The 13,002-nt window shown below is 47.2% G+C and overlaps 1 protein-coding gene across 2 annotated transcripts; it reads left to right on the top strand.

The window, feature by feature from the left end:
- The first annotated feature begins 172 nt into the window (after positions 1-172).
- On the top strand, positions 173-10,400 carry GTPBP8 (GTP binding protein 8 (putative)). 2 transcript variants are annotated; one of them, XM_040421750.1, is made up of 7 exons: positions 173-311; positions 1,479-1,818; positions 2,757-2,855; positions 7,671-7,801; positions 7,894-7,993; positions 9,739-9,857; positions 9,966-10,400. In XM_040421750.1, the coding sequence occupies exons 2-7, from the start codon at positions 1,495-1,497 to the stop codon at positions 10,042-10,044; spliced, it is 852 nt and encodes a 283-aa protein (XP_040277684.1). In that variant the 5' UTR covers positions 173-311; positions 1,479-1,494; the 3' UTR covers positions 10,045-10,400. The 2 variants fall into 2 exon arrangements, with proteins under 2 accessions (XP_040277684.1, XP_040277685.1); XM_040421751.1 differs by lacking the exon at positions 173-311 and adding an exon at positions 1,297-1,403.
- Positions 10,401-13,002: the final 2,602 nt, after the last annotated feature.

The following is a 13,002-nucleotide window of genomic DNA, read 5'->3' on the forward strand; positions in this document are numbered from 1 at the left end:
GGAGACAAGCTCTGACAGCGCTGCCCGCTCTCTAGTGTTTGTGCTCTCTGTAACAGGATTGGCTAGTTAGAAGGCACACATCGTCTTATTCGGCTAGAGGGACGGGGTACAGTGAATACATTAGCCAATCAGATAAAGGTAATGATTGATGATTACAGCGAGGCTTGGAACGCAACCGCGTGTAGCGGAAGTCTTTATGCCGGGGTTTAAATAACTTTATTAACACTGGAAAGCAGTAGCAACGCGACCTGAAATTTATTGGCTTGGGAGTCGGGACGCGCGGCTCGGAGGCAAGAAAAGCTGTAGTACGAGTGAGTCACGTGTATGGGGCTAGGGCTAAGTGGCAAACAGGTCACGTGATTGTTACTCTGAAGATGAGGGGGACTGGTAACCTGGCGATGGACCTGAGTCACATGACACGCAAACCAGATTAGTTTCCCGTAGCAACCAATTGAATTCCAGTTTCTGTTTCTGACCATGTAACTTGCAGTCACCATGGAGACCATTTTTAGAGTCAACATCTGGATGGTGCACAGATCTACGCTGGAGAATGGTAAATGGGCCAAGGTCTGGATCAATACAGAGGTTGGGCCAGAATACCGCAAATGGGCAGACAACAGAACGCAGGCACTTAGCAAGCTAAGGAACCTAATTGCTCAGGCACCATCCCACTGGGGAAAGTGCCTGAAATACCCCAGGGTTGCCAGCCATTGGCTGGTGAAGAGTAGGCCGCGCATGCACTGGCCCTTTAAAAGTCGGAGGCAGCACGTGCACGCACCCTACGGGTAGTGTTGAGCGAACTTGTGTTTTAAGTTCGGGGTCTAAAGTTCGGGTTATCGAATAATCGCGTTATGGATTCTAAATTCTGTTAGGGTCCGTGGTAGCGGAATCCATAACGCGATTCTTCGATAACCCGAACTTTAGACGCCGAACTTAAAACACAAGTTCGCGCAACGCTACCAACGGGTTAAGAGACTTTGCTGGCAAGACGGTGTGGGGGAACCGCGCAGACCTGGCGGCCGGATCCACCGCTGTAACCGTGCAGCTCAGGACGCCATTATAAGTCAGTGGCGCCATTGATGTCTGTCCTGTGACGGATCCGATTCTGTGTCATGATTTGTAACGTTAGTGCGATCACGGCCTTAGCTGCTGATGCTTCAGATATCACCTTCAGCTTCGCCAAATCTTCCATCAGCCATTTTGGGTCTCCTGGGACTGCGTTTTCTGTCTCCCAGTCCCTCCCAGTTTCCTCTCCCGACTCTCCCTGGCGGCCATTTACAAGGACAGAGCTCGCCTAGATCAGAATGCGTGCGGAGTGTATGTGACAGGAGGAGGAAGTAGCTAGCTTCTCCTCCGACGTGGGATGGAGGTCCGCACAACTGGCGATCCGGGTCACGGCTGTAGTAAGAGATCAGACAGACATGTAGCGGGTGTATTGTCCGCGCCGCCGGCCCTGATTCTGTCTTGTTCCGTTTCAGACACGGCCTTGATGAAATGAGGACTGCATTTGCCTCCGGCCGTCTACTCTGCGCGTCTTTTCCGCTGTGGCGGCTGCGCAGGAACGCTGCAAGTTTAGCTTCTATGCAGGAGGTGATGAAGCTGCAGGAGAAGAAACGGAGCAGCGTCGTCTTCCCCGCGAGGGACCTGGAGAAGCTCCTGAGCCCCGACATTGACAGGACCAACTTCAGACTCTTTGATCCCACCATTGAGGAAATTACGGAGGCCGAGAGATGGTTCAGGCCGTCCGGAAAACACGCCATTGATTATTTCACGTCAGCGGTGAGGATGGATCACACTCCCGAGCTGCAGCAACCAGAGGTGAGTTCCATCAGGTCTACCCCCCGGACCCCCTCCAGACCTATCAGATCTTCTGGAGCCGCTGCCTGGTCTCCCGGTCCTCTGTCTCACATCACAGGCCAGCTGATTGCATCCAATTAAAGGGGTTGGCCTCATGGGCAGCTAGTGATCTAAACTGTCCAACCCCTTTAATCCCGGGGTCTCTTCCCTTACTCTATTGTTGCTCTTTAAAGGGATGTCTGGCCTAGAAGCCGAAAGCCCCAGTGGTTGTAACCTGTGACCAAGTAGAAAAAAACCACTTACCTGTCCACATACCCACCGTTCCTGAGCCGCTGCCTCGTTCCCGGCCGCTTCCTGATCCTGCCTGACCAGAAGTTGCTTGGTCCTGTGACCACTGCAGCCAGTCACTGGCCTCAGCAGTCATTAATGCCTTTCTAGCACATGTGACCGCTGAAGCCAATGACTGGCCACGTCAGTCACGGGACCAACTACCTCCGGTCCGATGGGGACTGGAAACAACTGGGAATGGGACACTGGCATCGAAACGACAAGATTGCAGACGAGTGGGTGTTTTTTTTTTTTTTTGTTTGTTTTTTTAAAAAGCCACAGGTTCCCGTCATTTGTATTGTTGGCTTCCAGGCTGGACAACCCCTTGAAGCTGGGCAGACACATCGGACAGTATCACTCCCGACCCCTCCATACACATCGGACAGTATCACTCCCGACCCCTCCATACACATCGGACAGTATCACTCCCGACCCCTCCATACACATTCGTGCTCGGCAGAACTTGCCCCAATGTAATTGATATCAGGTCAGGTAGACCTTAACCCCCTATGCTTCTCTGCAAGATTTCTACAGGACGGGTCCAGGATCATGCGGTACATCATGGAGGTTGGGGTACAGGCTGTGTTACCCCCCCCCCACCTCTGCTGTCAGTCACTCGTCTTTCTCCGCAGGTCTGTTTCATCGGGAGAAGTAACGTGGGGAAATCCTCGCTCATCAAGTCCCTGTTTGCCTTGGTTCCAGGAATTGAAGTGAAAGTCTCCAAAACCCCAGTAAGTCTGAAGACCGAAAGATTGTGTGTGCGGGGGATGGACAGGAGGAGCGCCGGCGCCATGGTTTGTATTGACCCATGTGGCAAGTGCTATATACAGGGTCTGGTCACTTGGAGGTATATACAGTGGGGGGGTCGCTTGGCGCTATATACAGTGGGGGGGTCACTTGGAGCGGTATACAGTGGGGGTCACTTGGAGGTATATATACAGTGGGGGTCACTTGGAGGTATATATACAGTGGGGGTCACTTGGAGCTATATATATATATACAGTGGGGGTCACTTGGAGGTATATATACAGTGGGGGTCACTTGGAGCTATATATATATATACAGTGGGGGTCACTTGGAGGTATATATACAGTGGGGGTCACTTGGAGCTATATACAGTGGGGGTCACTTGGAGCTATATATATATATATACAGTGGGGGTCACTTGGAGCTATATACAGTGGGGGTCACTTGGAGGTATATACAGTGGGGGTCACTTGGAGCTATATATATATACAGTGGGGGTCACTTGGAGCTATATATATATATATATATATACAGTGGGGGTCACTTGGAGCTATATATATATATACAGTGGGGGTCACTTGGAGCTATATATACAGTGGGGGTCACTTGGAGCTATATACAGGGAGTGCAGAATTATTAGGCAAGTTGTATTTTTGAGGATTAATTTTATTATTGAACAACAACCATGTTCTCAATGAACCCAAAAAACTCATTAATATCAAAGCTGAATATTTTTGGAAGTAGTTTTTAGTTTGTTTTTAGTTTTAGCTATTTTAGGGGGATATCTGTGTGTGCAGGTGACTATTACGGTGCATAATTATTAGGCAACTTAACAAAAAACAAATATATACCCATTTCAATTATTTATTTTTACCAGTGAAACCAATATAACATCTCAACATTCACAAATATACATTTCTGACATTCAAAAACAAAACAAAAACAAATCAGTGACCAATATAGCCACCTTTCTTTGCAAGGACACTCAAAAGCCTGCCATCCATGGATTCTGTCAGTGTTTTGATCTGTTCACCATCAACATTGCGTGCAGCAGCAACCACAGCCTCCCAGACACTGTTCAGAGAGGTGTACTGTTTTCCCTCCTTGTAAATCTCACATTTGATGATGGACCACAGGTTCTCAATGGGGTTCAGATCAGGTGATCAAGGAGGCCATGTCATTAGATTTTCTTCTTTTATACCCTTTCTTGCCAGCCACGCTGTGGAGTACTTGGACGCGTGTGATGGAGCATTGTCCTGCATGAAAATCATGTTTTTCTTGAAGGATGCAGACTTCTTCCTGTACCACTGCTTGAAGAAGGTGTCTTCCAGAAACTGGGAGTTGAGCTTGACTCCATCCTCAACCCGAAAAGGCCCCACAAGCTCATCTTTGATGATACCAGCCCAAACCAGTACTCCACCTCCACCTTGCTGGCGTCTGAGTCGGACTGGAGCTCTCTGCCCTTTACCAATCCAGCCACGGGCCCATCCATCTGGCCCATCAAGACTCACTCTCATTTCATCAGTCCATAAAACCTTAGAAAAATCAGTCTTGAGATATTTCTTGGCCCAGTCTTGACGTTTCAGCTTGTGTGTCTTGTTCAGTGGTGGTCGTCTTTCAGCCTTTCTTACCTTGGCCATGTCTCTGAGTATTGCACACCTTGTGCTTTTGGGCACTCCAGTGATGTTGCAGCTCTGAAATATGGCCAAACTGGTGGCAAGTGGCATCTTGGCAGCTGCACGCTTGACTTTTCTCAGTTCATGGGCAGTTATTTTGCGCCTTGGTTTTTCCACACGCTTCTTGCGACCCTGTTGACTATTTTGAATGAAACGCTTGATTGTTCGATGATCACGCTTCAGAAGCTTTGCAATTTTAAGAGTGCTGCATCCCTCTGCAAGATATCTCACTATTTTTGACTTTTCTGAGCCTGTCAAGTCCTTCTTTTGACCCATTTTGTCAAAGGAAAGGAAGTTGCCTAATAATTATGCACACCTAATATAGGGTGTTGATGTCATTAGACCACACCCACTTGGAGGTATATATACAGTGGGGGTCACTTGGAGGTATATATACAGTGGGGGTCACTTGGAGGTATATATACAGTGGGGGTCACTTGGAGGTATATATACAGTGGGGGTCACTTGGAGGTATATATACAGTGGGGGTCACTTGGAGGTATATATACAGTGGGGGTCACTTGGAGGTATATATACAGTGGGGGTCACTTGGAGGTATATATACAGTGGGGGTCACTTGGAGATATATATACAGTGGGGGTCACTTGGAGGTATATATACAGTGGGGGTCACTTGGAGGTATATATACAGTGGGGGTCACTTGGAGGTATATACAGTGGGGGTCACTTGGAGGTATATATACAGTGGGGGTCACTTGGAGCTATATATACAGTGGGGGTCACTTGGAGCTATATATACAGTGGGGGTCACTTGGAGGTATATATACAGTGGGGGTCACTTGGAGGTATATGTACAGTGGGGGTTACTTGGAGGTATATATACAGTGGGGGTCACTTGGAGGTATATATACAGTGGGGGTCACTTGGAGGTATATATACAGTGGGGGTCACTTGGAGCTATATATACAGTGGGGGTCACTTGGAGCTATATATACAGTGGGGGTCACTTGGAGGTATATATACAGTGGGGGTCACTTGGAGGTATATATACAGTGGGGGTCACTTGGAGGTATATATACAGTGGGGGTCACTTGGAGGTATATATACAGTGGGGGTCACTTGGAGGTATATATACAGTGGGGGTCACTTGGAGGTATATATACAGTGGGGGTCACTTGGAGGTATATATACAGTGGGGGTCACACGCCAGTGTTAGTAAAAACCCCGACCTCTTAATAAGTCTGCTGTCCATGTGCTAGAACTGAGACCCACTCCGACCAGGATTAGATTCCTGATGTAATGGGCACCAGTTTTCTGACGCACACACGTTAAATTTGCTGGGTCGCGGAGATCCGACCCACGGGGCTCCTGCCCTCACCGCTTTTGTAAAAGTGGCGAAGGTGTCGGAGAAAGCAAAACAGGTGCAGGTTTTGTCACACAATGGCGCTTGCAGTAAAATGTGCGACTTTCCTATAGGTCTAAGGCGGAGTACTGGTGTGGAGCTACACGACCTCAATTCCAAAAAGATTGGGGCGCTGTGTAACATGTAAATAATGATTTACAAATCTCATGGACCCATGTTTTCTTCACAGTTGCTCATAGAACATGTATCAGATGATGAAAGTGAAGCAGTTTACCATTTCATGAAAACATTAACTTATTTAGACCTTCATGGCAGCAACCAATCTCAAAAAGTTGGGGCAGGGCCATGTCTACCATTGTGTAGCATCCCCCCCCTTCTTCTAACAACAGTCGGTAAACGTCTGGGAAGGGAGGAGACCAATGGCTGGAGTTTTGGGAGAGGAACATTGTCCCAGTCTTGTCTGATGTTGGATTCTTGTCGGATTTTTCCTTTACGATGGGTGAAAGGTCTGGGGTGCAGACGGCCAGTTCAGCCGCGGACTCTTCTAGTGAGAAGCCATGGCATTGTGATGGAATATCCCTGGAATAAGGCCTTCCCTGGAATAAACGTGGTCTGGATGGAAGGCTATGTTGTTTTTGAACCGATCACCATGAATAGTGCCTTTCCAGACGTGTAAGCTGCCCACACCATGAGAGATGCAGACTTTTGACCTGTGCGCTGATGCCAAGCCGGATGGTCCCTCTCCTCTTGAGTCTGCAGGACACGGCGTCCATGGTTTCCAAAAAGAATTTCACATTTTGACTCCTCTGACCACCGGACAGTTTTCCATATTCTCTCAGTCCATGTTACATGAGCTTTGGCCTGGAGAAGATGGTAGTCTTTCTGGATCGTGGTGGCTTCTTCTCTGCATGATACAGCTTTAACTTTTCCTTATGGATTACATGGCGATCCCCGTTCACGGACGGTGATCTCTGGAAGTGTTCCCGATCCGTGCAGGGATTTCCAGTACAGGATCAGGCCTGTTTTTAATGCAGTGGCGCCTGAGGGCCCATAGATCGGGAGCATCCAGTATTGACCATCGGCCTTGTCCCTTGCGCACACGGATTTCTACGGATTCTATGAATCGTTTAAGGATATTATATATTGTAGATTGTGAGATAGTCTTCTTAAAGGGTCCTTTTTCTGAATTAGTTCTGCCATCTTTAGATGTGGTTTTCGCAGATGGGTGAACCTCTGCCCATCTCTACTTCTGAGAGACTCTCTAACGTGCTCCTTTTATACCCAGTCAGGTCACTTTACACAGCACCCCAACTTTTTGGGGGGCATTGAGGTATGTCATTAATGACCCCCCCAATGTCTGATCACTCTGTGCTATATGCAGTGTCTGGTGATTCAAGGGTGCATAATGTTGGGTTATTTGTTGGAGTATATACATACACATGGACACGTTGGTTTAATTCCCATTGGATCTCCCATTTACAGCAGGACTCTCATCTTTTAGCCAAAACAGAGGACGACTACAAAGAGCGACATGCACTCAGGAGGACCCGGCGCGTCCTTGCATTACACATATAATGAGAACTGTGTAATACATAATTTCCCCTGTGGGGGCACTGCAGGGAAATCAAACTCTTGCTGCCAAGTTTCCCCACAGATTACAGGTCCCTTCTAAGACATTTGTCCGAAACGAATGGACGCCATAAACCCTCTCACATCTACTATTCTTTAGTATAAAAATGACCTCATCTAGTTTTTAAAAAAAATATGTTTATGATCTACTGTTGATGTTTCTACTTTAAGGGCCACACAAAAAAAATGAACTTCTTCAAAGTGGGAAAAGCCTTCACCCTGGTGGACATGCCAGGCTACGGGTATAAAGCCCCGGAGGACTTTGGGGAGATGGTGGAAGGGTACATCCAGGAGAGACGCAGGTAGGTTGTGTGCAGCCATAGGTGACCCTTCTAATCCCGTTTTCACATTTGGATGCGACAGACACCAACTCATTTATATTTGGATCTTGCAGCCTAAAAAGGACCTTTTTGCTGGTGGACGGGTCAATCGGGATTCAGAAAGCAGATCTAGTTGCAGTGGAGATGTGTGAAGAGCTTGGAATTCCTTATGTTGTAAGTTATTACCATGTGACTTATTTCAAGAACCCTTCTTGTGCTACTATGCTGATGTGACCGCTGCTGGCGATTACATGTGCAGTGAGCCCAAGAAACGGCAGGAGTGATAGTAGTAAGAAGGGTGGTCGTAATTAGTACTCACTCCAACGCTCCCCTGAGCCGTGATGAGAAGGGTGCACTTTTATTCCCTGTGGGGCATACCCTGGTGTTGCGGGTTCTCCTGCTTGATGGTGGTCCGGGTGCCCTTGATGGTGAGAAATTGTGAGGTTTCGGGCAGGGTCTCTGGCAGCGCTGGAGGCACGGATGAGGCAGTTCTTTACTGAATGGAGTTCGGGCACATCAGTATAGCTGTCAGCATGTATGGACCAGAAGATGTTACACAAGTGCAGTCACGGGCTACACGGCTGCAAAAGTAGTTAATGGGCCATGAGGTCTCCTGAAAGCAATTCTTCTCACACTGCACTTCACTAGCTGACTCTTGCATAAGCATCTTGAATAGCGAACACTTCTCTTGTGGGATGCAACCACAGGGCGGTCCTAAACGTCAGACTGAGCTCTATACCTTCTATACAGGTTGTCATACTTAAGGTTACTACAGGTTTCCACTGCGGGATATAGTATAGTGGGCATAGCTTGTCCAGGGTCCCGAGCCTTTACACTACTGAACAATGTGGCTGTGGAGTCTAGAAGCTGCTTTTTAGCAGTTTCTGCTCCATCTGATTCTTATTTAAAGAAGACCTTTCATGTTATTTTTATTTTTTAGTAGTCCGCCTGCTGCAGATGCTCACCTGCTGATTTTGAAAAAAAAACTCACAAGATCAGACCATGAAAGCGAGTATTAGGGCTCGTGCACACGGCAGTTCCATGCATTGGGGACCACAATTTGCGATTTTTTTTATTTTTTTTTCCCCCAACGCACAGGCAACATCCGTGCGGATTGCGCAGACGAATCCAGACCCATTCAACTTTAATGGGTCCGTGATCCGTCCGCACATGCACTACTTTTTTGCGGTGCAGAGGCACGGTCAGAAACTCCACGGAAACACTCTGTAGTGCTTCCTTGGGGGTCCCGTGCCTCTGTTTACCAGACCTTCCAGATGCGGGGTGCACATGGCCAGTGCCCGTGTCTTGCGGACCTGCTGTTTGCGGTCCGCAATACAGCAACAGCTGGGCAACAAGGCCTTCTACTCGCTTACATAGGCTGTTCTCTTGAGATTTGAGAAGACAGCCTTCTCTATAGGACACGAAAGGTCTGGAAAAAAAAAATGGAAAAAAAAAATATATATATATATAAAAAGACAAAATGTGACAGCATACAACAGGGTGAAATAAGATGAATGCTTTTCTTCACTTTATCTGTGGTGTCCATGTTGTAGCTGCTTTTCTCAGCTCAAGGGAAGCCGTATACATGGACAGATTCTCATTACGGACTGTGCTGTCTCTTTTATATAGATTGTGTGAAGGTAGGTGATTTTCCATCTCTCTGATCAGGAATATATATATATATATATATATATATATACATACATATACATACACACACCTGACCCCGGGGTAAGCAGGGAGGACTCTATAGGGTGGAGAGTTGAAGAACGCTATGTGTTCAGCTTAGGGCACAAAGGGATGACGCATGACCAGGATCCCACAAGAAAAGTGAATGGTGAAACTGCTGCGTAGATCACTAGGAGGTCATGTAGGTCACTAGGAATATGCCTTTAATAGAAGACATTTGCTTTCTGCAGATCATCATGACAAAGATCGACAGATCCCGGCCCGCTGTCCTGGTCACACAGTTCATGCAGATTCAGGACTTCATCAGGTCTCAGACGTTGGGCTGCTTTCCCGAGCCCTTCTTGGTCAGGTAATGCGATGATGATGCTACATTTGCTCCTCCATACGGTGATACACAGTGCCGTATCCTTCCTGCAATCATGTACAGAGCATTAAACCGTAGCCTTTTCTCTTGCAGCTCTCTGCATTTCTCAGGGATTCATCTCCTCAGATGTTTCGTCGCCCACGTGACGGGAAACCATCCAAAAGTCAGCTAAGTGACCGCCGTCGTAATCCCAACCAGTTCTCCAAGAGGAGAGCGTTGCAGAGGAAGCCACAGGCTTGTGGTAGAAGGGGCTCATGGGCCCGACGTCACTCCCGGAGTAAGGTCTCGTTCACACATCGCTATGGTATGCTGGATCCCAGAGAAGAGACCAAGAAAACTTTCCTATATACTTTTGATATCCATGACCCAATAAAGTCTGACAACGGCAGAGTGTGGTCCCGGCCGTACTCCAATGCAGGAGAGTCCTAGGAGGACTGGACGTTTCTGACCATGGACACAGTATATGGACTCCCAAGCCCTCGGTTAGTGGGAGCAGAGACCAAGTGTATTTATCATTACAGAACATTAAAACACAAAAAAAAAAACCTCCATGTGCAACTGCGGATGTGTATAGGATGGAGTCTAATCAGAATTATATCTGAGGTCTCATGTTCAAGGCCGTAGTCCGTCAGTGCCCGCGCATTGCGGACCGCAGCACGGACGGACGACGGCCTTCAGCATGAGACCTCAGATATAATTCTGTCCATGTGGCCACGGACCCATTCACTTGAATTAGGTCCATGATCCGTTCGCAGCGGGGAAAAAAAAATTAGGACATGCACAATTTTTTTCCCAGTGCGGAGACACGGACAGAAACGCTCCATAGTGCTTCCACACTGTATCCGGCGGATTGCAGACGCATTCAAGTGAACGGGTCCGCATCTGTATAACGGAGTGCACATGACTGGTGCCTGTGTATTGTGGACCGGCTACGGCCGTCTGCATGAGGCATTACCTGCAGATTTTGGGTCCACTGCTGAGTGGGTGGAGGACTCTTGTCCTGGTGTGCTCCGAGCCAAGGACATGGCGGTCACCGAGACAGCTGCATCCCCCTCCCTTCAGTTTACGGTTTTATACTAGAATGATTTTTATGAAGCTTCTGAACATTGCAGAGAGAGATCATCCAGAGCGGGCGAGGGGCCCAGGCAGCCCGATATAAAGGTGTGTTCACCTTCTATTAGGGTTTCATCTGTTCACGTGTACCACGCATCTGTGAGGACATTTTAGGTGCCCGTATGACATTCAATCGGAAGGCATAATTTACACATCCAGATCTGCGTTTGGTCCGTGTGTCCGTTTTTTGCTCTGTGTGTCATGGACACTTTACAGCTGAAAGCTCATTCTCACAGCCTCTCTAGCGATGAGTGAAACGAGCTTCAGATCCAAGATCCAAAGTCGCTTTGTTCAAAACGTCAGATTGATGCTGTACGGAGATCCGTCTTAACATGTTCGGCCTCCAATAGAGCAAAGTTATTCACGAAATCTCACGAGAATTTGTTGAATAACTTCAGTAATTGATTTTTAAAGTGGAAGACCACTTTAAAACTTGGATCCGAGACTTTGCGAATAACTAAACTTCACCTCGTCATAGGCCGTACATTTTATTGCTGGTACGGAGCCGGATCTCCGTACAGCATTAGGGCTCATGCACACGACCGTATGGCGGACCGGAACAGCTGGCCCCTAATAGAACAGTCCTATCCTCGTCTGTAATATGGACATGCTCTAATTTTTTTGCAGAACGGACATAAGGAAACGGAATGCACACGGAGTACCTTCCTTTTTTTGCGGACACATTGAAATGAATGGTTCCACATACGGACCACAAAGAAAATACATTCATGTGCATGAGCCCTTAATCCAAGGTTTTGAGTGAAGAGACTTTGGATCTAAGATCCGAGGTTGCTTCGCTCAGCACTAATCTCCTCCTAATGGTCTGCGAAACACGGATAGCATGTGTGTTTTTCGCAGACCCATAGACTATAATGGGGGTGATGTGAACGGACAAAATAGAGCGCGCTTCAGTGCTAAAAACACAGATGTGTGAATACACACATTAAAATGAATGAGTACACCATAGATAATGCCAGGAGCTGATGGATCCCATTGACTACACCATTATTCAGAGATGCAAGCAGTTCTAGATAATCTTATTATGAAAGAGCCCCGATTGAACAGTTTGAGGCTACAAATTAATTCAGAATAAAAATATATATAAAATTGTATTCAAACAAAGGCCTCATGCACGCAAATTATGTTTGTCCGCATCCGAGCTGCAGTTTTTGCGGCTTGGATGCGGACCCAGTCACTTTAATGGGGCCGCAAAAGATGGACAGCACTCAGTGTGCGGTCTGCATTAGTTGCTCCGTTCCGTGGTCCGCCAAAAAAAATATTATAACCTGTCCTATTCTTGTCCGTTTTACAGACAAGAATAGGCAGTTATATTATTGGCTGTCCGTGCAGTTATGCAAATTGCAGAACGCACACGGACGCCAGTGTTTTGCGGATCCGCAATTTGCAGACCGCAAAACACAACGATCGTGTGCATGAGGCCAAAACCCAAACATTTTGAAAGAATTACCTTTATTATTGTTTTTTGCCAGAAACGCAAAGCTATGCAAATAAAAAAAATAGAAAGTACAGTCCTATTCACACGTCCGTGCTCAAATCCGGGAGAAGGTGGTCTATGAAGGATCTGTGTGTGGTCCACGTACCATCCATGTTTCACGAACATTGCACAACAAAAAAATAATAATCTTCCTAATGATCCGTGACACACAGATGCAGTTTGTGGCTTCCTAATGATCGCGCTAAGACACGGATGTCTAAATATCCACATTAAAGTGAATGGGGATGTGTGCTGTCCGTGGAGAACATGGGAGTGTTGCCTAGCAAAGGTGCCCCCCCCCCCGCCCCCCCCCCATCGCCTCAACTAGAAAAGTAGATTCCATTTGCTTTGCTCTGATAAAAAGAATTGTCCTGAGAATGCTACAGATGTGAGGCTGGCTTAGCTATTTTTATAGTTATGCTATGCAGTCTGAGCACTAACTAGAAGGCTATTCTGTAGTTGTAGAACACCAAGCTTTTCTAAATCCTATTTAGAAGAAAAGCAGAATTGAGAAAATAATTT

This window comes from Bufo bufo, chromosome 3, assembly GCF_905171765.1.
Source record: "Bufo bufo chromosome 3, aBufBuf1.1, whole genome shotgun sequence".
NCBI lineage: Eukaryota > Metazoa > Chordata > Amphibia > Anura > Bufonidae > Bufo > Bufo bufo.